The 26274-nt window shown below is 37.0% G+C and overlaps 1 protein-coding gene across 3 annotated transcripts in view; it reads right to left on the bottom strand.

Annotated features, from left to right (window-relative positions):
- The window catches only part of DDX10 (DEAD-box helicase 10), a 252528-nt gene that overhangs the window by 78113 nt on the left and 148141 nt on the right, over window positions 1-26274 (bottom strand). For 2 of the 3 annotated variants that reach the window (XM_072821874.1, XM_072821876.1), the window contains one exon: window positions 20666-20722. In XM_072821874.1, the coding sequence (XP_072677975.1) occupies window positions 20666-20722 (57 nt within the window). Of the gene's footprint in view, window positions 1-10435; window positions 10561-20665; window positions 20723-26274 lie in introns of all 3 variants that reach the window. The other variant, XM_072821875.1, reaches the window with a different exon arrangement.

The following is a 26274-nucleotide window of genomic DNA, read 5'->3' as shown; positions in this document are numbered from 1 at the left end:
AGCACGCTATAATTCTGCTACACCACGTTATCACAGTGAAAACAAGGGACCACTTCACTCACTCCCTCATTAAGTATGGACTGCCTGGTATTTGCTGGGTATGAGTCTAGGCATCAGTGATACACCTGTCACAGAGCTCATATCCTAGTGAGGGTAAGACATGCAACAGCAACTGGCATGCTTTTATATACTGTCTTGTAGAAGTAAGCACCATGGAGAAAAACAAATCAAATTAAAAGTATGCAGGGTAGGAAGGTGAAGGGATCGGATAAGCAAGTCACAAAACTATCAACGTTGCTAAGGGCAAAGGGTACACTCAGTTTAGTGCATCTAGGGAATCATCAGGAGGGCCTGAGGTTAAGCAGTTCATGGCAGAGCAGTAGGGCATAGACCAGACAGAAAGCTGGGAGCTGGGTCATGTATGGAGGACTCTGTAGTTTCATGAATAAGATAGGGAAGCCCTTTGAGGGATGGGTTCTGAACAGAGGGTTGATATGACAAGACTTTTTAAAGGCTTATTCCAGCTATTATTTAAGAATATACTGGGGCAGGAGATGGGGGCAGGGGTAGGTGAGAAGGAGACAAGCAGGCTAGTTAGAAGGTTGTTAAAATTAATAGTCCACAGTAGAGAGATATAGAGAGAGTAGAGAGATGGTGACTTGGATTAAAAATGATAGTAATGGGGGTATTACAAAATGGCTGGACTCTGGATTTTATTAAGAAAGTACTTTTAAATAATTTTATATTTACAGAAACTTTGCTAGGATAATAGAGAGTTTGCATATATGCCTCATCCTTTTCCCAATTATTAACATCATATGGGTGTATTTGTCACAACTAGGAAGCCAACACTAGCATATTACTACTAACTGGACTGCAGTCTTGGATTCACCAATTTTTCTGGATCACTTAAGGCAAAGGCAACAGGATTTACTGATTAATTGTGATGGAGTTTAAGAATGAGAAGCTAAGGGCATCTCCAAGGTCTTGCCTGAGTAACTGGAAGGACGGAGTAAGTCCTTTCCTCGGAATGACTATGGGAAAAAAACTGGGGAGATAAAAATTTGGGGTCTGAATTTAGCCATGTTAAGCTTGAGATTCCAACTAAAAATTCCAGTGAAGATGTCCAATGGGCAGTTGCTTATAAGAGCACTGGTCCCAGGGAACAGTGCCTATTAGCTGGAGAGGGATTTTTAAAAATAGAATTACAAGAATTTGATGCTTAATTGCGTATGGTGAGTACAGAAGAGGCAAAAATGATTCTCAGATTTCTAGGCAAGAAAAGATAGGCAAATGAGAGAAGTTTTTCAATTTTAACCTTCTCTTAATTACTATCCACATTTTACCATAATCCTCTATAATGAAGCTAAAAATCTCAACTGTCAAAATTTCAGTAATGACCTTTAAAAACATAACACTTTTTGCAGAAAGTATTAGTTAGAAAAAAAAAACATGATATATATCAAATATATCAAACGGTTCTTGGTAAATGAAACAAAAAATCTTTTGGCAGAATTAAAGATCAGAAAATACAAAACTGAGATTTTAAAGTTTACTTGCATACAAATATATTTAAGCATTCATGCCTTCATTTCTGCATTTCAGACTAACAAGGGTGATCTGTAGTCTGTTCAGAGTAAAATGTGGAGCCAAACTTAGTATTCTTTTAATGGCTTTCAGAGGGGTAAAATATTTTTAAAAACCAGATGTTGGGGATCCCTGGGTGGCACAGCAGTTTGGTGCCTGCCTTTCCTTTGGTCCAGGGCAGGATCCTGGAGTCCCAGGATCAAGTCCCACAGCAGGCGCCCTGCATGGAGCCTGCTTCTCCCTCTGCCTATGTCTCTGCCTCTCTCTGTCTCTCATGAATAAATAAATAAAATCTTAAAAAAAAAAATCATGTCTTAAAGTTATCAATGAAAATACAGAATAAACTGCAACAGAAAGGAAAAAGTCAGGCATCTCTATAACAATTCACACCTTACAGAAGACCAGCTGATATATCTTATTCCACATAGGATGTTTCTGGTTTAAATATCAGTATTTTCAGCTTTGAATGTTAAACAATGGAAAATGCTTTCTCAATTCAGTTCCTTCCAAAGAGAAAGTGAGTGATGAAAACTACCACAAGCCATAACAGAGCATAATGGCAACTTCATACCCTGGCCTTGCTGGGTAAATGGGTTGGTTGGAATTTTACAACAAAAAACTATCTTGAAAAAGAAAGAAATCAGAGTTCAGGATGCATGCACATAGGTTCAACATAAAAGTAAATTCTTCAAGCAATTATCGGAGTTTTCCTTGAATTCTGCATCTGACATCTCCCTTCCACTCCATCACGATCATTACCTTTTGCCCAGACTTTTGAAAAGGCCAGTTGGCTAAGCTCTCCCACCTACTCGCTGATCTAGCAATCAGAAAAATTGAACTTAATTCCCAGCTATGGTTTTAAACTTGGGATAAGGTCTCCCTTTGTAAACCTCAGTTTCTTCATCTGCATAAAGGCAATAACTCCTTTTACCTATCTCTGTACGTTATTACTATTGAGAATGAGTTACATAATGCATGTGAAAGTTAATTGAAAGCCATTAAAGAACCTTGTTAGAGAATTACCATCCTATTTGGGCACAAGGACGTAATCATGTTATCATTTTAACACAAATTCTTCGAATCCTCCTTGTTGCCCATTACGTTAAGACAAGTTCTTTGGCCTGGCACTGGAGAACATGTGCAATAGAATCACTGCAATAATCTCTCCGGCTTTGCGTCCTCATAAAGTAACTCAATTCCATAGTAGACTACCATTTATCACAATGCACATCTCATCAGTGATTCAGGAAGTCACTGGGTAGATTGTTACTATCATTTTCCAAAAGGAAATAGAATAAGTATACAACACATGGTAAGTTTAAGTATGGTTTTGTGAAATTCACTTTTCAGTGTTGTGTGCACATATTATTGGGAAGGGATGTAAAGCTAGTTTCCTACTTGAGGGTCCTGGCAGGAAATTATGGAAAAGCCTGCAGTGAACCATTCACTCTTCTACAACCATACTTCATCATCTTTTACCATCGGGCCACACCAATCACGTTCCGTGCACCCAGAATGCCCTTCTACCTAAACTTTTGGGACTCCTTTCCTTATCTGAAAAAATGGAAGTGACACAAAGAGCTACCTCATAGTGCTGCTATGAATCACAGATCAAAATCCTGTTACTAGGTATTACATGAGATGAGGTACCACGAGACTTTCTCTGCCTTTTCGTCTTTCCTGACTGCAAACCCATATGACAACGTAAAGTAATATCAACAGACTTAAGCTGGAGGCAAAAGAAAATCATCCCAGTGGATACCAAACTGTAATATCTATAAAGTTGGGAGTATCCTAATGTCTTGCGTCCCAAGGTACTTTCATATGAAAGAGACCTTTAAGTCAAACCATATATGGAGGCTGCCTAAAGAAAGAAAATAACAATATTTCCCTGCTGTCTGAGAGCATAAATCATAACCATCAGGACTGGAATAGGGTGGTGCCTTCTGGGTCTCCTGAGACTCCTGATGGCCGTCTCTGTCCCCATACGATGGTGCTTCTCAATCATGATGTCTGTTTTATTAATAGTTCTGCTATTAATGTTCCTTGCTGTTAAGGATCTCATTTCAATGATGAAACAGGAGAGTGTCCTATAAACAAACTACCTATTCTACTTTGCTATTTATCCTGTGGAGCTTCACAACCCACGAAACCATGTTTGTTGGAATGTGACTATAATGCAAATCAGTGTGTAAGGGGTGCAGCCTTCCCTGGAGCCACAATGCACATGCTCTGTGCTGACAGGCCAGAAGCTTTTTGTTCACTGCTGGTTCTTGAGTATGGTAGTCAAATTTCAAATTAGTGGGGTACTTTATCAGAGATGACATTAAATTTCAATTTTAAAACTATTTGTTTAAATGTATACTAAATCCTCCCATAGTGAAGAATCAAATGAAGTTTTGGCTCATTCTTCAAAGTTCCAACTTGCTACTCATGCTATTCAATTTACCTAACTGCAAAAAATACTAAAACATGAGCTGTGTTCATAAACACGCTATGTTCTCAACAATTCATGGCTCTCTGTCACCCACTAACAAAGTGCATTCTACTTGCTATAATATTCAAGGCCCTCTATTTCCAGCCTCAACTTGTACTCCTCCCCACTTTGAAAAATCTCTACCTCACCCTGGGAAAATTCTGTTGGTACTAAATTGTGACTTATACTCCCCTGCTTCTGTTTGGTGCCAACATTCAACCCCACTTACGGTCATTATAATATTTCTATGGTACATTACAATTAGTGGATGTTCAGGAACACTTATCTTGATTTATTGCTCCAAATGGCCCTCTTCCTGGGATTCTCTCTTTTTTGAATCCTATAATTCAGAAATGACCTCTCCAACTTCTGAATTGTTTGCACCTTGTTCACTCATGAATGGTTCTGCTACTATCATCATGTCCAATATTTTATCTCTTTTATCTAGATCTGCCTTCCAGAACAGAAGTTAAATGCAAGATTTGAGACTCAGATAGTCACTTACCAAATGTCAGTCCTAGGGCAAATATGTTTAATTTCTTTAAGCTCTAGGTCCCTCATCTATCAAACTGTTTTGAGAATATCTACCTGTGAGTACTAAATAAAATGCCTTAGCACAGTATATGCTGCACAGCAGTTTGATACTGGCTATTAAAAATGGTCCTCTGTTACTGATCTTTACACTTCCTAACACAGTCAGTACATGAGAGATGCGAAGTTTAGGAAACATCGGGGCAATATGACTCGTCTTTCCCAGTACCCCCTTTAGTCACCAATCTTTGGCAGTTATATTATTGAATACCATGAATAAAACATCCTTTCCTCTTTATTCTTACACTCACTGTGATATGTGGGCTATCATTACTTAACATCTCAACTCCTGAAATGGTCTCCTGACTTCCCAAGCTGTCCTAGTACTGCAATTCAATCACACAGTGCAAATAATATTAATCCTGGCAAGATAGATCATAGTGATAATCGTCAAGCTATGTCTGTTTTCAGTTCTCCCTTTATTTCATCTCTCTGTAGCACCTAACACTCTTAAACCAGACCCTTCTTTAAATTCTCTCTTTACACTTCCTAGACCAATATACAATTTTTCTTCCTCTCCTCTGATCTGTTTGATACCATCTTCTCAATTGTCCTGTTTTTCAGCTGCTTGCCCCGCAAAGGTGCTATTCCCAAGGATTTGTCACCTGGCTCTCTCTCATCTATTCTTTGGAGTCACACTACACTGAAATCCTGAATCACTGTAGACAAGAAAGTGTGCAACATTCCTATGCTGAAATTCCTTCATCTGTTAATTAGGGATGATAATATTATTACCTATAACTTCAAAGGCTAATGTTCAAATGCTAATATACATTTTTTTTTAAATCCATGGAAAGCACCTGAACTGGTCTCTGACACATGGAAAGCACAATATACATGCTTCATTTCTTCTCCTTTGGCTGCAAGCATTATATATGGATATATCTCACAAAATTTCTCCATCATTGCATTCAACACACTGTACTACTTACAAATGTTTTCCATTAAATTTAGAGTTCCACAACAGCAGGTTAATTCTATCTTGGAATTATGCTTGATCATACAGGGTAGGCACTCAAGAAATATATATGAAGTAAATAAATGACTATTTCTAGGGTCAGGCTACTATTGATTCTGTACCTCTTCAACAAAATCTTCACCACATCCCCACGTTCTCCTGAATCAGCCTAAATCATTAACTAGGCATTTAAGATCCTCTATGGACAGCCCCAGTGGCGCAGCGGTTTAGCGCCGCCTGCAGCCTGGGGTGTGATCCTGGAGATCCAGGATCGAGTCCCACATCAGGCTCCTTGCATGGAACCTGCTTCTCCCTCTGCCTGTGTCTCTGCCTCTCTCTCTCTCTCTCTCTCTCTCTGTCTCTCATGAATAAATAAATAAATAAAATCTTAAAAAAAATAAGATCCTCTATGATCCACCAACTTTCTCCAGCCCTAGCTTTTACTATTCTACTTTATGCTAGTAAAAACTAATAGATCCTCTCATATCATAATGATTGCCGAGAGCACCAAACGCCTTACATTGTAATGATTGCAATCTCTTGGTATATTTCTATCACTGGTGAATGTTACATAGAACAGACAACACACCTGCAAGCATTATGTGGAAAGGTTAGAAAGGATCTAAAAATGATAGAGAATGATTTATCAGCTCCCCCCAAAAAAGCACATCAGAATTATAGAGGTGAAAGGGGCCAAGCGGAACATCCAGTGCAAAACACTTCAAGCAAGTTGAGAAATCTGCTCAAGGCCACACAGTGATCTATTGGCAGCCTGAAGATCAGGCTCCCAGCCCACTAGATCCTGTAGGTCAACACTGATTCCACCTAACAAACCAGGGGCACTTCCTCCCAGTGTGGTCACTTATAGGCCTCTCTCTCTCTCTTCAAATGAGCTGAATAAACTATGTACATAAACTAGGACTTCTATATACATGGCATGGAAAAGCCAAATCCTGGTGGTCCTTGAGGCTGTCCATGAAAGTTCAGGGCAAGAACAAAAGGAGCTTTTTTCTCTGATGCCAACCTACATGCAGTCAGACACACTGAGGAAGAACTAGAGCTAGTCAAGCTGGATTACAGACTGACTCAAGAGACTGAGCTTGCATTTATGCATGTGTTTCTAGCAGACATTCTGGCACAGTGGCATAAGCCAAACCAAAAATAGAAAAAGCTTAACAGTTCAGGGTTGTATGCAAGTACAAAAGTGTGCATCTGGCTTTAGATCAGTGGCTCTTAAAGGAGTGGTGGTCATACATTAATTATACACATATATACTGCATGAATGTATGCAAATAAGTCCCCTTCTCCAGAGATTCTGATGGGAGGAAGGTGAGGAGGAGCTAAACACGTGCATTTTGAGACATCTTTCAGTGATTTGGATTTAACACACTCCAGTCTTTTTTTTTTTTTTTTAAGATTTTATTTATTTATTCATGAAGGAGAGGCAGAGGGAGAAGCAGGCTCCATGCAGGGAGCCTGATGTGGAACTTGATCCCGGGACCCCAGGACCATGCCCTGAGCCAAAGGCAGACGCTCAACTGCTGAGCCACCAGGTGTCCCCAACACACTCCAGTCTTGACTGAGCAACTGTTTTAGATGTTGGCTAATTCAGAACAAGCCTGCTAAAAAGGCAACATATAATAATACTGATTACAATGGTTGGCATTCGGGATCCCTGGGTGGTGCAGCGGTTTGGCGTCTGCCTTTGGCCCAGGGCATGATCCTGGAGACCCGGGATCGAATCCCACGTCGGGCTCCCAGTGCATGGAGCCTGCTTCTCCCTCTGCCTGTGTCTCTGCCTCTCTCTCTCTCACTGTGTGCCTATCTAAATAAAATAAAATATAAAAAAATAAAATAATAAAATAAAATTAAAATTAAAAAAACGATGGTTGGCATTCCCTACGGTGACTCATAGCTTGCAAAGCCCTTACACCTGCACTGTCTTCTCAAGAGACCTGGAAGACTGCAAGCAACATCACTATTGTTATCCTACAAAAGAGGAAACTGAGGCCCAGGGGAAAGATGGCTGCCCTGGAGTCCAGAGTTTACTGGCAAGAACAGACCCTGGGTCTTCTATTTCCAAATTTCATGCTTTTGGTGGAAGAGCTCTAACAAGCTGGCAGTTAGTGATAAAAGCTGACCTTATACTCAAAAATCTCTGATCTAACATTACTGATGAACTCACAATGCACAATTCACTTACTTTTCTCTTTTACTTAGATAGGACTTAATCTTTCTTTTTTTCACTTTCTGTTTTCTTTTTTTCACTTTCTGTTATCTTCAAAGTAACACCACCAAAATACCATGTGTCAGCTGTACTTGAGAAGGGTAAAAATTTCAGGGTTGGATGGATGCCAAGAGGCAGCAATCAATAGCAGTCATGTTTAGAATTTAGATAAGAATCATGTTAAAACCACTTCCATGAAGCTGATGCCCTATGACAATACACTTTCTCATTTCCAAAGCAAGCGGCACTAATATAAATAAATGGATAAACTTGAAAGTGTATATCATTTCCAACTGAAGGGAATGAGAGGACTTTATGAAATAAAAATCAAATGTGTCTGTAGTAGGGGGAAAATTGATGTACACAGCTGAAAATCAAGATGGGTAAAATAAAACAAGTGGCCTTAGTTCTAGCAGTGATTATAGTCCAAAGACAGACCAGCAGCATGATTCCTGATAAAGGAACTTTTGGATCATGAATATACTATTTCTGTAGCATTTTCAAAGCTTAACATTTGATTCAGAATGGCAAAAGATTTACTCCCTCAAGTAAGATAATGTGAAGCTATGTAACAAAGCCTACTACTTCCTTCCTCCTTGACACTATAAACTCTTACTACTAGACCAGGTACGTGACAGATGCTGAACAGGTACCTGTCAAATGATATTTATCTGTAGATGGTGAAAGGGAGTGAACACTTAATTCACAGAAGATATGCATGGAAAGTACTGTATCTGAGTATCTCTATAAGCAAGAACGAGATAAACCAAAGGAGAAAAAAGCCTACTCATGGGAAGATAATCACTTCTTTGATTAAATAATCCTTCAAGTTCTGAATATTTCTCAATTTCTGTGCTCAGTTGTGCATACGTTCCAATTCATGAAGTTACGATAGTACATGCAGGGACCATTCATACCATGTCCATTTCATCAACCCTTGTGTTCACTATTCAAAATAAAATCCAAGGGCAGCCCGGATGGCTCAGTGGATTAGCGCTGGCTTCAGCCCAGGGCCTGATCCTGGAGACCCAGAATTGAGTCCCATGTCAGGCTCCCTGCATGGAGCCTGCTTCTCCCTCTGCCTGTGTCTCTGCCATTCTCTCTCTCTCTCTCTCTCTCGAATGGATAAATACAATCTTTAAAAAAAAAAATCCAACTTCAACAGCTCTCAGGGTCTTCTCAGCTGGCATTAACAGTAGAGAACTGGGACAACATTTTAAGATACCAAAAAGCCCAACAATTTAGTTTCTAGCAGTTTTCTAGTAGAAACTGGAAAATTCACTTGGGTCATAAGGAGGTTAAAAGTGTCTGAAGGGCACAATGATTACCATGCCCTTTCAGAAAATATGCATGCATATTTCTTTTTAATTTGCATGGGAATCATAAGAATATTATTTTTTCATTTTTCATTTTGAAGAAACTGTTTTACAAGTTTTAGGAGGTAAAATGCAACACTTCTTGGAAAAAGGAGATTTAAAAAGGAAATGTGTCATATGAAGGATATAAATTATTAATTTTCTTTCATAGCTTTCATAAAACATGGATGACTCGAGAGACTAAGGCTCCCAATAGTTGTGGAGTTCCAAGAGTTATCCATAATAGCTTATATATTCCTAAATCCACAAAATAAAACATGTAGACTGAAGGCACATACAGAAAAATCTAGTATGCCACTCCATTTTTCAAGATAACCTTTTTAATTTAAGTATGACCTATATTCAGGAAAGTACAACAAATTATAAACATAGAGCTTGATGAAATTTCATAAAAAGAATACCCCTACAGACCTACTGCACAAAGTAAGAAATCAGAACACGAAGTTCTCCAGCAGCCCCCCCTCATACTTTTTCACAGTAATAATTCCCTCTTTTCCCCAAAGGTAACCCCACTAACCTAATCCCCAATGTTGATTTTACTTTAAAACAAAAAAACTTTACATAAATGGGATACTACAGTATTTATTTACTCTTTTGTGTCTGGCTTCTTTTGCTCAGTATTTGTAAAATGTGTCCTTGTTATTCCATATAGTAATAATTCATAACTTATATATATCTCACTGTATTCATATGCAAAATTTGTATACTCTACAATTTGGGTTATTTCCAGAATCTTAGGATTATGAACAGTGGTGCTCTGTGAGCATCTTTTAGGAGACATTTCTTCATTTCTCTTGAGTTTATTCCTAAGAGGGCACATGTGGGGCTCTGGATTAGACATATATCCAGTTTTGCAGACACTGCCAAACATTTCTCCCAAAGAGTTGCACTATTCATCAGGAAAACTAAAGTTTAGGGGATTACAATGATTTTGCACCTAAATATATAGTGATTTAAGACAAGAAAGAGATAAGTTCCAGGTGTCATAATTTAATAGCACTCTCTCCTGAACATGGCAGATAATGCTTAAGGTAATCAGGCTGAGATTTATTAATGTACAATCTGCAGGAGAGAAAACAGATCAATCCTTCACCAGTACCAGAAGACCTCTGCCTATCAGGTCCTGAGACAGAAACCAAAGGGGTTTTTTACCTGCAAAATTAGGTGTATGAAAAAAAAAAAAAATTAGGTGTATGAACTTAACCAAGTCACTTACTTACCTAGCTTCTCTCTCTAAAGCTTCTTCCACTGTCAGATGACCGTAATGCTTCCACTTATTAGATAAACTGATAAACCTTGATGGAAGCTCTTTGAAAAGGATAAACATTGTAATGGTGTCGACGATCTGCAACAACACAGTCTATAAACAGCAAATTCTAGAGTCCTCTTGAAGTCAAGAAACCTTTGGATCATGAAATATATATCAATAATAAAGAGCTCTGAAGCAAAGGGAAAGATATTCCCACACAAAACACTGCAGACGCCTGGCTACAACTTTACCCAAAGAAAGAAAACACAACAAACAGGAATTTGTTAATGTTGCTGGTAACAATAACTGCAAGAACAACAATAATAAGATTTGCTAATTAGAGCTTCATGGTCACAAAGCATTTCAGATAGAATTCTTTAGAGGCCTGGGGAAAAAGGTGTCTGTGAGAAAAACAAGTCCTCAATGCTATTTTCTGTATATTTGATCATCTCCAGGAACAAATTCTTCTAGCCACCAGCTTTTTTCTTTCAAACACTGGCTTACGGTACTCTCCAACACAAGTCTTTATGGCTTCGAGAAGGGGTGATTAAGCTTGGCTACTCTACAGCTCACTCACAATACCACGGCAAGTTAAAGTTCGTCCCCCAAAATAGCTTTCCTAATTCACAAAAAAGTATTTCATACAGGACTAGTGGATACCAGAAATATTTGAAAATTAGGAGTCAGCTTCATTCTCTCACCCATTCCCAATTCCAAAATGAGGAATAGTCTTTAGGAATGAACATAGTCTTATCCCCATTTTCTTTTTCATTTCTGTTATTCCCTTTTCCCAACTTCCTCATTTAAAAGACTGGGAACAGCCTCCTTGTTAAGAAATACCGGCATCCTCTTCCTCCCTGTTCTGCCTGCCACTAATAGTCTTAAATTCTAAGAGTTACAAGTATGGCTGATGCTGTTTACACACCATTCTGTTTATTAATCCATCTCTCTTGATAAGAGAGGGCGTTTAACATAAAACCATGTATAAGGTAGCAATTCTACATTTGGTGTGTCATTTAAGAAAAGACAATTTAGCAATATAAATTCGTATTTTGATCATCTTAACAGCTTTTACGTAATTTCAAGCAATTATAATAAATGTATTCATTCTTGGGATAGCCAATGTTGAGTATTTATAAGAATTTGAAAAAATCTCTAGTAATAGCATAGAGAACGCAGAGATTCTTGTATCACACTGAGAATCATTAAAAATCAAGATTTATGGTATTCTCTATTTCCTAGTATAAATGAAAGAATTCTGAGTTGTGAAGCAAAATCTTAACAAGAAAGGAGAAAAGGACCCACATGTACTTTTTTTCCCCAGTAATTTGAGATTTTTGTATACTGTAAGAAATTATGATGGTATAATCTCCCAACAGATACTAACAGCTTGAGTAACAGCCAAGCAAAGTTAGTGAATGATAATATATATAAAAATATGGGTCGATGATTCTAAGCATCAGCCTCCATAATTATTATGGCCACACATATATACACATGCTCACCAACAGTTTCCACAAAGTAGGGTATGTGTTAATGATCACACAATTACCAGCTGACCACAATGATTCAGATGCAGTTAATCTATTCTGTCAGAGATGTTTCTATAAACCACCAGCTCAAGCATATAAATGTCAAATTATCTATAACTTGAGATTAAGCATAATAAAGCATAACCAAAAAGGGCATTGTAAAGATTGATCCAATCTGATCCATCTGGATCTGTTTGGGTCCAATCTGAACTTGATCCTAAAGTACTAATATGTACCTAAATGACCACCCAAATTAGCAGAGACCATCAAAACATTTAAGAATACAATTATTTATAATATACAGAAAGGGATAATATGTATGCACATAAATATGTACCTATATAACCACACACACATATATAAATATAAATATATATACATATATGTATAAGAAAGAATGAGTACACGAGTGCTTTTTTAGCATCTTATTCAAACATTTCCCAAAATGTTAGAAATTTGAATATTTATATATAAATAAATTCCCAAAATATATAAATGGTTATAACATTTATTTTGCAAGTTTTATAAAAGAAACAACATTCTTTAAGGAGTACTATAAGAAAACCTGAAATAGGTATTAAAATTCTGTCTCAAAAATTGTCTCAAATTAACCTGGTATTGAATTGCAAGTTTAAAAGCAACAAGTCTAACAAGTCTAACTTGTTTTTTGAAAATTTTCTTCTGGTTCTCAGGGCTTAAAGCTTGCAAAGTACAGGTTTATGATCACCCTTAATCTTAACATCCACTGCACAGCTCTCAGTGGTTATGAATTAGGAGATAGAGACAGACCTGAACTGAGTTCTAGCTTTCCACCTGGACTGAGTCCTAGCTTTCTCACGGTCTAACCACATTTGAAGTAGACTGTAATTACTCAGGCAAACCATGATCAAGACCACCAAATACAATATTCACCATGACACTGCCAACAGAGAAGTTTTAACAGAATCCCCTATTTTGGTCAATAAACAAATAATTTACGAGCAAGGTGAAAATCAGGATCAAACTACTGCAGTCTATGCATCTATCACCAGTAAGATATAGGAGCTATGTATATTCTAAGTTTAGATAAAAGAAGGGAAGAAAATGAAAACTATTAGGTACATGTTAGGACATTTCAACCTGTAAGACTATTAAATGCTTAGCAAACAGTATTCGTCAAATATTCTAACTGAATGTGAACTACCTGCAATTTGTTACATTCTGTTTTAATATTAAAATCTATAACTTTAGTATAAGTTAATGGATTTGTTTGTAGTGGTGATGAACACACAAGAAGGGGGAGGAAAGGAGGAGCAATCTGAAGAGCCCTGGGGGTCATGGGTGCACCCCATCTGGCACAAATTTAAATGAGTATGGTGCAACTCCACTGTATTCTATGTAATCCAGCCCCTGGGTTTTAAGGAGCCTGTGATGATACAGCATTAACATGTAAATGCTAACTTTAAGAATAAATATGCCTGCATTTCCTTGTTTCAATAAAAATTTATAAGCATTTACTATGTGCCAGCTACTACAAAAAAACTCCGTGGCTGATCTCAGAGTTTACAAGTTACAATGAGAAAGACAAAAACCATTTAGATTAGAATCAAGGCAAAATAATATACAAAAGGTATAGTAGAGCAGAAAGAAATGCCTAAATCTGCCTGAAGAGGGCAGGACAGGCTTCAAAAAGGAAACAGTGCTAGGAGGAAGAAGCAATGAAGGTGAAGACCACCCAGGGAGAGGGAAGCTTATATAAAAGAAGTAAAGGAGAATATGGCATGTTCTCCATGGCTGAAAATAATGGTAAAGGATTATGGTGATTTATAGAAACTACTAGGAAATCAACGGTATTCTGTATCTGCCAATGGTTCTGTTTCTTAGTACCTACTCTAAGATGGAACTAAATGAAGATAAAAAGAGGGATTTCAGGAGAAAAATCTGTTTACCTGCAATGTCTGCTTTAACTTTTAAGATTTTCATATTCCTTATGCTCTTACTGCCTTGGAACTGAGATGCCAGTACGGCCCAATGCTTTAAATGTCAAGGCCCTGAAGTACTGTAAAGCAGACTGACTCTAGGCTCCGCCATATCCTAGCTTCAAAATCTTCATAAAGTTGCATAAATTTCCTAAGCCTCAATTTCTTCATTTACAAAATGAAGATAATAATACCAGCTAACTCACAGTGCTATTTGTGAGGATTAAAGCAATAACACATGTAGAACCTTTAATCACAGTATTTGCAACACAGCACACAATGAATGACAGCAGCCACCAATTACTATTATGTTTTACAATGTCCATAAAAATTGTACCCCAAACTCATGTTCCTATTACAATTCCTATACATTCTACAGAAAAAAAGGGAGATATTCTTTACAAAAATCTTTTTGATAAATTTAACATTGCTGCTATTGAAATTTTCAGTATTACTTATGTCACAATCTTTAATAAGTGTTGAGATGTGACTGAGTATAATATTAAATAACTTGTTTTTGTTACGTTTTTATACATGACACCTTAAAATAAATATAATAAAATTCTAAACGACATGCAGTGCTCTTTGGTATTTGGAGGGAAGCGAGTGTAAGGTAGAATGAAAACACACACACATAAGCATCCAGACACCTGGCGTAGGATCTTGGAAGAATCACCTATTCACAAAAACCCTTCACTTCCTCACTTGAAAAATGATTTGGAGTATAAGAGTCTTCTCTTTAAAGGTTTGTTTTCTGGGGTGAGGATGCTGGCAGGGGGGAATGGAGAGTTAATGTTTCATGGGCAGAGATTTTTTTGTCCAGGATGAGAAGGTTCTGGAAATGGTTGTTGGTGGTGGTTGCACAGCAATATGAACATAACTGCCAAACAGTGCACTTAAAGATGGATGAAAGAGTGAATCTTACATATATTCTACAGCAATAAAATATACTTTAGAAGAATGTTTAAGTCTGTGCCCTGTGGCCATAAAGTCATTCATTCACCCACTCAGCCATTCATTCAAACATTTATCATGCGCTTATCAGGAAACAAGCACTGCAATGGGGACACTAGGATAAGACTTAGAGTTGAACAGGAAAAGGCAAATATGTGCCCAGGTAAGTACTGTAGACCATCAGATGCTTCCTATGGGAGACTGAAGTGGGAGTTATAACAGCAGAAATCCATTTTATCTGAGGTGGTAGAAAAGTGTTCATAAAAGGGAGGACACAGAAGTTGAGTCTTAAAAGAACAGCCTGTATTCACCATGATGGAAGGTATGATGACCTGCACTTTCCCATCTGACTGGAGAACAATTCTCTGACAAAGGAACTGAAAGCATCTGTTAAGTGATCCAGGAGGGTTAAAAATTCAAAGGGGATTACTAAATCCCCTTCTTCATTCTCAAAGAAAGAGAAGGGGAAGGGAGGGGACAAGCTGTGGGGACCGGAGGAAATAAGAGTAAAGAAAAGAGCCATTATAGTAATATCCATGCAAACCAAACCAACACTAGAATCACAATAAAAGCTAAATCTATTTGAGTATTCGTTGCTGACTTAGATATTAAAGGGAAAAAAGCATGTTATCTAAAAGATTCTGTGTTATTTAAAAAGTAGAAGGAAAGCATAATGGGTCTTATAGCATTAAAACAAAATATTATTTGAGTATTTTGCTCTGAGAAAGAGGACCACTCATTAAGGGCACCATTAAATAAGTGACTGTATCAGGGCAGCAAAGGGGAGCTTAGAAGGGTTCAGCCCCTTCAAATATAAGAGCAATTTACTTTCAGGGAGGACCTTTTCTTTCTCTGGGAACTGGGACTAAAAACAAATTTATGTTTCCATTATCTTGTTTTTAATTTTATCAAAAATTGTTTGGTTTAAAATAAACTGACCCCCTACAGCCCTTGAAATCCCAACCGTATTAGAAACAAAGAAAGAGACCAGTAAATTCCAATACTATGAAATGCCAGGAAAAGGGAAAATGGGGGCGGTGTGTGCACAGGGTTATATGAAATATATGGAATGAGGAGAAATTTCCCCTCAAGATGAAAAATTTTAATTTGGTATCAGTCAAAATAAAACACTGCCAAAAAGAAATAAATGCAAAGGTTTAAGACCTAGGCATGACCATTACCAACATTAATGAACATCTATCTGTAGCTCCGTAAGGAAAGAATCCTTTAGCAAATAGGCCTACAGTAAGATGTGATAGAAAACACAAGAGTTCTCCACAAATGCTGAGAAAGGCTGAGGACCCACATTGGAATTGTACTGAGTACAATGCATATCTTTTTGGTACTTAACTCGCTCAGATTGAGATTATATGGGACCACAAATGTAAATATGATTAAAAGGGACTATGACAGATACACTTTTCATTTTACACATTGTAAGAAGCCAGAAGGGGTAAAGACACGTCAGGGGTCACCCAGCAACATGGGGATGGCCTACTTCCTAGTGTCAGCACAAAGTTCTCTCTTCACAGATTTGCTGTGAACATTTTCTATGAAGAGCTGCTAGCCTACATACATAAGTGTACATAAATCAGGTTTGTTTTTAAGAAAAATAATATAAAATATAATTATAATATAAAATATATAATATAAAATAAAAGGGGTAAAAAGTAACATACCGAAGCAGCATGGAGCAGTAGCAGGGAATGAGGATACATACCATTTCTGCTACCAAGGAAGCCAGGGATGGGGGTAAGTCATTTACTTGCTTCTAGACTTAATTTATTTGATATTAAGAATGTAGGTATTTAAGGAGAGCCAAACAAAAGGTCCCCTGGAACCTTAATATATACATGAAGGAAAAAATGGAGTGGCTCAGATGGAAGTCAAAATGGTAGCCCAGGATCCTGCACCAAATAGGTCCATAAAACACCTAGGTACTCACTGTACTATTAACAACTCAAACCACTAGAGCGCTTCAGTGGAAGCCACACTCTTAAATGTCAGGGACCAGGAAAAGTTCAAAAGAGATTTCGAAGGATTGAAACAGGGTTATTACTTTGTCAATGACAATTTTAAAAAATCATTATTATTTCATAAATAAAAGGACATTCCAAAGCCAAAGGAAAAAAAAAAAAAAGAACATTCTCGCAGAATGAATAAATGCAGCTTAGCTGTATAGAACTATTAGTGGCCAGAAAAAAAAAAGATATGACAGACCAGCAGATTAGAATACCATGTCTCAGGTCTACTCACATCCGAAACCTACACAACTCCTACGTCTTTGGATCCTATATCCTTGAAGAACTAACTAAGACTACCTTACATATCCAAAAAACTGTTTCCTAAAGTCTACCATTTGTAAAGCAAATAAATAAAGTGTCCCAGGGTCACTAAAATGAAAAAACAGCAATAAAAAACAGAGAAAAGTAAGCTCAAGTTTATGACTATAAAACTTCAACCTCAAAACAAAGAACATCATTTTAGTTATTTTAATATAATTTTCCCCATGCTTAAAAAATAACAACTATAAGCATGTGTAATATATTCAAGCAACACGTAATGTTTTCGTGTTCAAGTGCCTCTGAGCTGCTTCCTACTCTGTTCTTCCACATTCTGTTTGGTTCACCAACCTTATACTTGGTTAATAAATTTCTTGGTTAATAAATTCTACTTTCTTTTCAAAAGCAGCATAACACAGAGATATTTCTGGGGATCTATTTCCTCAAGTTTCAGCACTGTTGTTCCTTTCTTTACATTTCCACAAAATCATTCCAGACATCAGAGGTTGGTACAAGCACTTTATGACCTGAGGAAATCTAGCTGAAGAATAAGGTGAAGCTGTATTTCCAGGACTATTGGAACCTGATCTTCCTGAACCTGAAAAGCAATGTGATCTACTGCTCATTGCTGTAACTTCTTTTTGCCACATCTCATTTTAAAATTTCTAAGTTATAAGAACATACAACATCTTGGTAAAGTAAAAGTCCATTTTGCAGTTCAAATATTTCTCTGCTAAACAAAGTTTTGATACTCGAAAGACTTCTATCTTCAGGATCATGAAGTATTGGGCACCCAGAAAACCTCAAAACTTTCAATTTCATGTTTCTCTCCTACTCTTGACACTGCACATAACATTCTCCATGCAAGTCTTAGATCTTTCTTTTCACTAAAAGTAGCATCAGATTCCTGAGAGGTTCATTCAACTTTGTTTCACTGTATTCCATCTTCAAAGCAATGTTTCTTAGGAATACTTTCTATATATCAGAAGAGATAACCCCCAACTGTCATTTATAAAACTGAAATTTCACATTACCATTAAGCCTTCACTTTTTTGTGAAATAAAGACAAATCCATCAACTTTCATTTGAAAATTTTTCCCCAATTAAAAATAATATTCTGTGTCTTCTATGTTCCTCCTCAGGTAATATGATATCAGCCAAATGAAGCACAAAACAAGGTAGATAGGCCATGGGAGTGTCCCTTTCTCACACTGTCAGCTGCTGTACACTGACTCCTTACAGAGCTCTAAACGGGTAAGACTACACATCCTGGTACAGGAGGTCTGCAAAGACCACTTCCTTTCACCACTAAGGCATCTTGTGGATATCCTGTAGGTTTAGTAATTGAAAGATGCTCTAGCCTGAAGCTGATCAAAGTGCCTCAGAAGGCACAGCCACAAGTCACACGTGATTATGTGGAAATATATTAAAGAGATGATAAAATTAAATTATCATTTAAAGCACATTCATAAAGACAGTAAGGACACCTGATAATTTGCACCATGTACTTCTTAGACATCACAGAACATAAGGCCATCACCCCTTTTTACAGTTGCTCCAGATAATATTTTGTGGGTCTGTTTCCAAAGGGGCACCTGAAAAGCCATGGGAGTCTTCATCTTGCCACTTTCATTTGAAAAGAAGTGGGGTGCAAACAGGTTGATTCAAGCTAATTCCTTGGGACTCCACCAGTCAGCCTGAATCTGTCACTGCTGCCAGTTCTTGGTGTCTCATGAAATGTTTGAGTCCTGGCTACAACCTGGCCACTCATCTCTCTGCTAAAATCATTCTTACAAGACAGGTGCCACCAGTGAGCAATCAGACAGCCTCTGTCTACTGAGGGCTCCTGGCCTAGCAGCACAGCCATAGTAGCTGCAGAGCCTCTTCTCTGTATTTCCAGTACAAACCTTAGTGGTTGGACAGAATGAGGTGTCCTCATTCCTAGATGTCAGGAGCAAAAAGATGACAAACCTTTAAGGGGGTAAGGAGTGGAAGAGTGGGCTTGGCTTGAGGAGTTCACTTCAGCAATCTGCCCCAGTGGAAAAAATAAACTGACAGCCATTACCAGTTTTTTGTTTATGTCCCAGCTGGCAAAGTATCAAAACCAAATACATATGCCAATTTATAGGAAGATAAAAGAAGAGGCACAAGAAGCAGCCTCACTGGTGAGAATAATTCATGACTTTAACCACTACACAGGTGAAGGATACAACGTCAACAAGAATACAACTAACCATCTTAGGAATATACACAAATATGCAGGAATATACAGAAGGGCAATACAGTAAGCAGGCTTTCTTATAGCTCCAGATTACACATCTTTCATTTTATAATTTTCTGTGCAGAAATGAGAGAGCTTCTTAGTGAAATAAAATAAGTTTAGATTTATGCTGAACATGAAATATTCATAAATATCAAATGCTTTCATTAGATTTAAAGTTTCCTTCTTAAATTTAAATTTTTTCCACTACAGCCCCTTAGATGTAATTTCTATGCCATGACAGTGCATGTCTGTATTTTAAAAGCATATGCCTAATCCACCACCTGATTTCGCAGTCAGGCCGCACACAGTATAGCTCTCGTTTTGGGGCACCTTTGAAGACAGAGTGATATTTAATACTGAATATAAGCAGTCTTTTCATCTTACACTGCAGAGTAATTGCTTCCCACTTCAGAACTATAAAATGAGTTATCATCTCTGACTTGCTCTGTAAGTGCTATGGCCAGCACGGAAAAAATGACAAAGAATATTATGGGCTTACTCGAGGGAGTCGGATCTTTGCTAACTGCCAAGAAAAAATCATGGCTAGTCAGGCATAGCACAATGAGACACGGCATGAGAAATGACATGTTACTGGGTCCTGGTTCTAGGAAATCATTTGTACTAAATGCCCTCAGCATGTAGAAGCTGAGCCTTTCTCAGTGTGAAACACAACAGCCAAATATTATACGTTCACATGGGTGGTGTTCACATTGTATTATCTTAATTTTGTTAAAGAAAGAAGTGTATACATGCACATATATGAATGATACTGTGTGTATATACTTGCTGAAAATTTTTGTTTACAGAATATAGTGAAGGCATATGATACAGACTGCTTTCCCCTAGATCTCAGGAGTTGAAGCAACCAGTGCTTTCAGAGATATCCATTATTGAGCTGGGTCCACATAGCTGTCTGCCTAGTCAAAAGATGGCAGAGTTTAAAATCCTGTCAAGCTTGTCCTAAACCATCCCCCATATTTAGGCAGAAAATATAATGGAAAAAGGTGATGTGAATAGAAGGGCAATGGCCAATAAGCAAATTATCTTATATATTTTTCAACATGCTTTATGGAGGGAAGAAAAGGAGAAAGTAAATGACAGGCACACATGGGACTTATATCCAATATGAACATCATGCATATGGAAAAGCAGAATATTTAAATCCCATTCAATGTTAAAACAATTTTTTTCATAAAAAATATCAATACTTACCTTTGCTTGTCTCTTACTGGCTTCTCTTCTGGCTTCCCTTTCCTTCAGTCTTTTCTCCTACAACAAGAGGGGGAAATCAGAAGCATGTAAACTTCTTGTTTATTACGTTTAAATCAAACTACACATTCGTCATTTTTTTAAAGTCAACTGATACTGACATTCATATTTCAATAAATATTTACTGAGTGTCCACAACGGGTTTGGTATAAGTAATCACAATCGTTAATTATGTGTCAAACAGATCTGGAGTCAGATCACAGTTCTACCACTTACTAGCTTTGTAATTTGGGGCAACTTATTTATATTTTGTAATTCGTTTTCTCACTGAAACATGAAGATAACAGGAACACACAGTTCATAAAATTGGTATAAGAATTATATAAGATACTATATACATATGTGCTTAAGATAATGTCTGAGATATGACTGGTATATAGTCAATGTCAGCTATTAGAATAAATAGGGGAAAAAAATCCATTGGTGACTATTTACCTACTACTCTAAAAGGAAAATTTATAAGGATATGAAATCTGTTCTTAGAAAAGTGGCAACATTTTCTCAAACAAAAAAACAATGGAAGATCATTCTTATAAAGCATGTTATTTCTATTAAATTGCTGTATAATTAATTGCCCCATTAGTTTTCCAATGATCATAAAACAGAAAATGCAAAACTAACATTTTTAGAAGAAAAAAATCAGTGTATACAACATTAAAAGTCAAAATGAAACAACCCAGCTAAAGTTGAAAAGAATGTTGGTTTTTTTGTTTTTTTTTTTTAAGATTTTGAGAGACAGCACGTGCACACGCACACATGTGCATGAGTAGGAGGGAGGGTCAGAGGCAGAGAAAGAAGCAAACTCCTTGCTGAGCAGGGAGCCCAATGCAGGACTCAATCTCACGACCCCGAGATCATGACCTGAGCTGAAGGCAGATGCTTAACCAACTGAGCCACCCAAACACCCCAAAAACAATTGTTTTACATTAAAAAAAAAAAAAAAAACTATTTCTCTCTCCAAAAACAAAGTGTTGAAATAACAAAAAGGCTAGACTCAATCCAAAGTTCATAACTAACTATGTTATTCGTAAAAAAATTTAATGAACTGCTAGGTCAATGTAAAATCTGAGTAAACAACAAGTAATTTCCTTTTATGACCATGATTCACTATTACAACATTTATTAATTTGAAAATTAACAAGTTTTCTGAATCTGGGCTGTCATTATCATTATGTTGTACCGATACATGATCTTCTCCAGATTCAAAAGCCAATTCTAACGCATACTCTGAAGACAGACTTGAGGCCTCTCTGTTGCTCCAAGCATTGACAGTAGCCAACTATCACTATCCTCCTCATCTAGGTTTATAGACTCCTTTATGACAAACTGAGAACATAAATGTTGAAAGTCTCAAAAGAGATTAAATAATAATTACTGCAAAGAGATGGGGGTTCCACAGAGCTTACCAACTCAGTTTCTAGAGCTCTGGAATGCACAGCAGGAGAGCAAAATTCTAAGGGAAGCTAACAAAAATTCACACGCACATGGCAACTATGAATGTGTCACACCCCTAAATAATGCATCATGTTAAATTATTCCTTTCTGTTATTATTCTTTTTTTAACCCACTTTTGGAGAAAATGGATATCCCTTTGACTTCCAAATAAAACATAAAAACTAAAAGGGCAGGTAAAACTTAAACAATGTGCAATTATACAGAGGAACACTCTAAAGACTGGAAGTCCCAGGACCAAGGTCAGAGGAAAAGGAATGCTGAACAAGAACTCAGAACATGGCTCACTCTTTGTGAGAAGCTGATGAGGTGACAGGACTGTTCTCTAACCTGGGTCTTCGTGTGCCAAGTCTAGTGGTTTTTTCCAATACAATCCAAGAAAAATTAAAATGTCAGGGTTTAGAGACTTTAACAGATGACACGTTAATAATAGAGGAAATAGTACCTGGTATTATTTTAACAAGCAGCCAATGAATGCCGTTGCTATTACCCCACACCACCCCTGACCTGGTTCTCTGACAGGCTTCTGAGACTGGTTCTGCCACTAAAATAAAATACTCTCAACCCTTCCTCAGGAGGAAAAAAAGTTCATGGATGGCAGTTTCTCAATATTTGCAATCAAATTTTTTATAAAAGTTGCCAGCATTTACTGATTTTTTATTGGCATTAGCAGATTATAGGAATAGATGAAAGTAGCAAAATATTAAAAGAATTCACAACTGATCATAGTTACATTTAGTTATATTAATATCCATAGACTATCAGCTATTTGTAATCTTTCTTCTCTCTTACACACACACACTTCTATTTTCTACAAATAAGTTTTCATGTTTTGGAAGGTAACATTAACCAGAGCAGTATTTACTGTTATTCTAAAAGGTCATGGTGACTTTCAAGAGTTGCACCGCTTAAAGTTATTTTAAAACTATACCTACATGAGATGCAGCTGTATAAAACAAATAAAACAGTAATGAAAGTGAACTTGTTAAAAAAAAAAAAAACTTGTGTCCACTAACACATTATTACTATTATTATTTTCTTACTACAGTAATAGCTCTGAATTAAATAGCAATATGCTAGCATTTTACATATATTTTGAAACCATTTAACAAAATTTTTGAAGTATTATTTTTCCCATTTTACAGATGGAAAAAAAAACTGAACCAAAGGGATTAAGTAACTGGCCTGAAATCCCACAGTCAGTGAATGAAACTGAGACTAAAACTGGGTCTACAGAGCCAACACCTTCCCCCTCATCTCCAGCACACCTCTTCACCACTGTCTATCTAGTCCATTAGAAAGCGTACTTGCTTTGTGGATGCATACATAGTGTTTTTATCTTATCAATATGTTTAAGACAAATGCTCCATTTCCTTTTATTAATAATGGCCTGCTACCGTATGGATCTTTTCATCTTGATAGCATTTTTTTTTTCCTGATAGCATTTTGTGGACATTATCTAATTAGTTTTTGCCAACCTTCTGTGCAGGGGGAAAAAAACATTTATTTAACAGTCACAAAAATTTTTGTTATAATTATTCAGTAATTGACCTTCTCTCAACACATTAGAGGATCGGAAAATGGCACTTCAAAGTTCCAAAGAATAACCTCAATATGTTCAAATCGGAAAAACCCTATCAATACCAGTAAACATAATCTCTACTCTAGGACTTTTTATCTAGCCATTTTAATCCTAGCAGAAAAAATATACTGATAATTCCCCACTGCTAAAGAAAATTCCAGTATTAATCTATTATAGACACTGAGAGACATTACAAATCTCCAATTTTAACTATCAGAACTCACATGTGCATGCAAATAGGTTAATTTTTCCTTGTAAGATTTCTACCACAAGTCCTGGATGGATGAAGGATAGCTAAAACCTTGAAAATAGGAAGTGAACATCACACAGAACTTCATTACAAATAAGAATAATTTTCAATACTGAGTGAAACACAAGGAAAGCTAGAAAAAATTTTTTCTTATTTTAAAAAGCTATGGTACTGCTCTATCTGAAAAGAGGAAGGAATAAACATTAGTCTTCAAACAGAGGAGAAAAACAGGAAGTAGAATTTATGGTAATCCAAAATTTAGAAAATGAACATAGGAAGAAAGTGCAGGAAAAACTAACTTTTTAAATATATATATATATGAATTATAGATGGTATAAATGACAAGACATAAAGACAAAGAGTTGGTGTACAATGACTTGAGGGGCAAATATAATTTAATTTTATTAGATTTAATAATTGAGATTCTCCTTCCCCTTTAATTTTATGTGGCTCATATGCTTTAAACCCTTTATTTTCCTATTTCATTTTTAAGGACAGTGTGGTACCAAAAGGTATTTGATGCCACACAAAAAGAAGGCAAAATTGTATCTTCAGTCCTACCATGCTACAAATGACTAAATGTAAGAAGAGCATGAAATTCAATAATAGAAACCAAATTCGCAAGGGATAGGAAAACAGAGAAATCACATTTCAAGGTACAAAACACTCCCTTTATAGATGTTATTACACTTCTTTTGGCTTCTTACAACTATAGGTCCTTAGCTTCCAGAAAAGAAAATGCCATTAAGTATGAATGTCATCAGCAGTCAAGGCTACATATTTAAATCATTTTCATTCTATGGCAATCTTGGAAACTTGTATATTTGGAAACACAACTCAGGAGGTGGGGGAAGCATGAGCTGTTTGAATGACTGACTCTCAGGCAGCTGTGTTACTTTGGTGAGGAACTGATTTCCCAGCTGCCACAGAAAACAGGAGACATCTATTCTTATTTCAGGAGCACAGGAATCTCTCTTCAGGGAAGAAAACTAGGTCAATGAAGTGAGGAAAAGAATGATTACAAGGATTTGTGGCCCGGAAGACAGCCCCAGCCCTCCGAGAACAAAACCCCAGTTAACCTAAATCCTTCCCAAGGACTCAGAACAAAGCAAGGTTCTCTGATCTGTTCCCTATTCCACAGTTTCAGGAGAATGACATAAAAAATTGATCTCCTATATATAAATCTGTAATAACTCCAAAAAGGATATGAAGACAGGAAGAAAAATAAGTGTATGTGGAAACACTAATTTATTCTTTCAAACATTTGCTGAGCTACTATGTGCTAGACCTCACGGTGGGCTCTAGGGATCAGCAAACAGTCTAGCTTCCTACTTGCCCCTGGTCTTTGTAGTCTACGACCTAGCCTTCCTCGTCAGACCCCCTCATTACATTAGCACCAAACTCTGTCCCTGTTCCTCAAACCCAGCATCTACTGACCACCCATCTAACAACCACCACTCTGCCTCTCAAACATTATATGGTGTTTCAAAAAAAATCCCATAATCCCATTTTACTTAACAATAAAAAACAGACATTATAAATATCTCAAGAGCTTGCCACAGAGTTGATAAGATCTTTGCAATTTTGAGTATTTTGTTAGTCTTGTTTTGGATGCTGTATATGAAGGAGGGCCCATGTACCAAGAAGCTGAACTGAGTATCACAAGATGCTGTAAGCTCTTGGAAATAAAAACAGATACCTCCAGGCAGACAGCTCCAAACTACAGGCAAAGGTTCCATAGTAACAGGCTGCCTCCTCTCTTAGAGTACACCTTGTTGTAATGGTGGTAGTAAGGAAAGTTTGAAACTGAAAGGGGGTTAAGGATGTATAGGAAGAGGATTCCTTTTCCTCCTCTGTGAATAAACTTTATTCATAAAGTCTATTTAAGAGTTAAGCACCAGATGTTCAGTCCTTTATCCTAACGATGACATTTCTAACAGTAGTAAAAATTTCTTTAGGTCATCTGAGCCAAACCAGTCTCAGACAATGCCTTAGGCTTTTTAGACTCATAGCTACTTAAACACGGACTCTAGTACTAGTAACTCTATATTCAATGAACACTCAGGCAAAGGCATTATTAGTATTGGGTCCTCAACTAAGCTATTAATCACAACACTTAATTTATTCCTTAATTTATTTGACACCAATGGCCTTGCTTTGGAAACATGAATAATTTCCATTATTTGTCATTCCTTCCTCAAAATCCTCCACTCCTGTTCCAACCCTTTCACTCACTGTTTCAGAGTCAGCATTTAAGAGAATGCCTGA

The sequence above is a fragment of the Canis lupus genome, chromosome 3 (assembly GCF_048164855.1).
Source record: "Canis lupus baileyi chromosome 3, mCanLup2.hap1, whole genome shotgun sequence".
Classification (NCBI taxonomy): Eukaryota; Metazoa; Chordata; class Mammalia; order Carnivora; family Canidae; genus Canis; species Canis lupus.
Note: the sequence above shows the minus strand (reverse complement) of the source record. Positions and strands in the feature narration are given on the sequence as shown.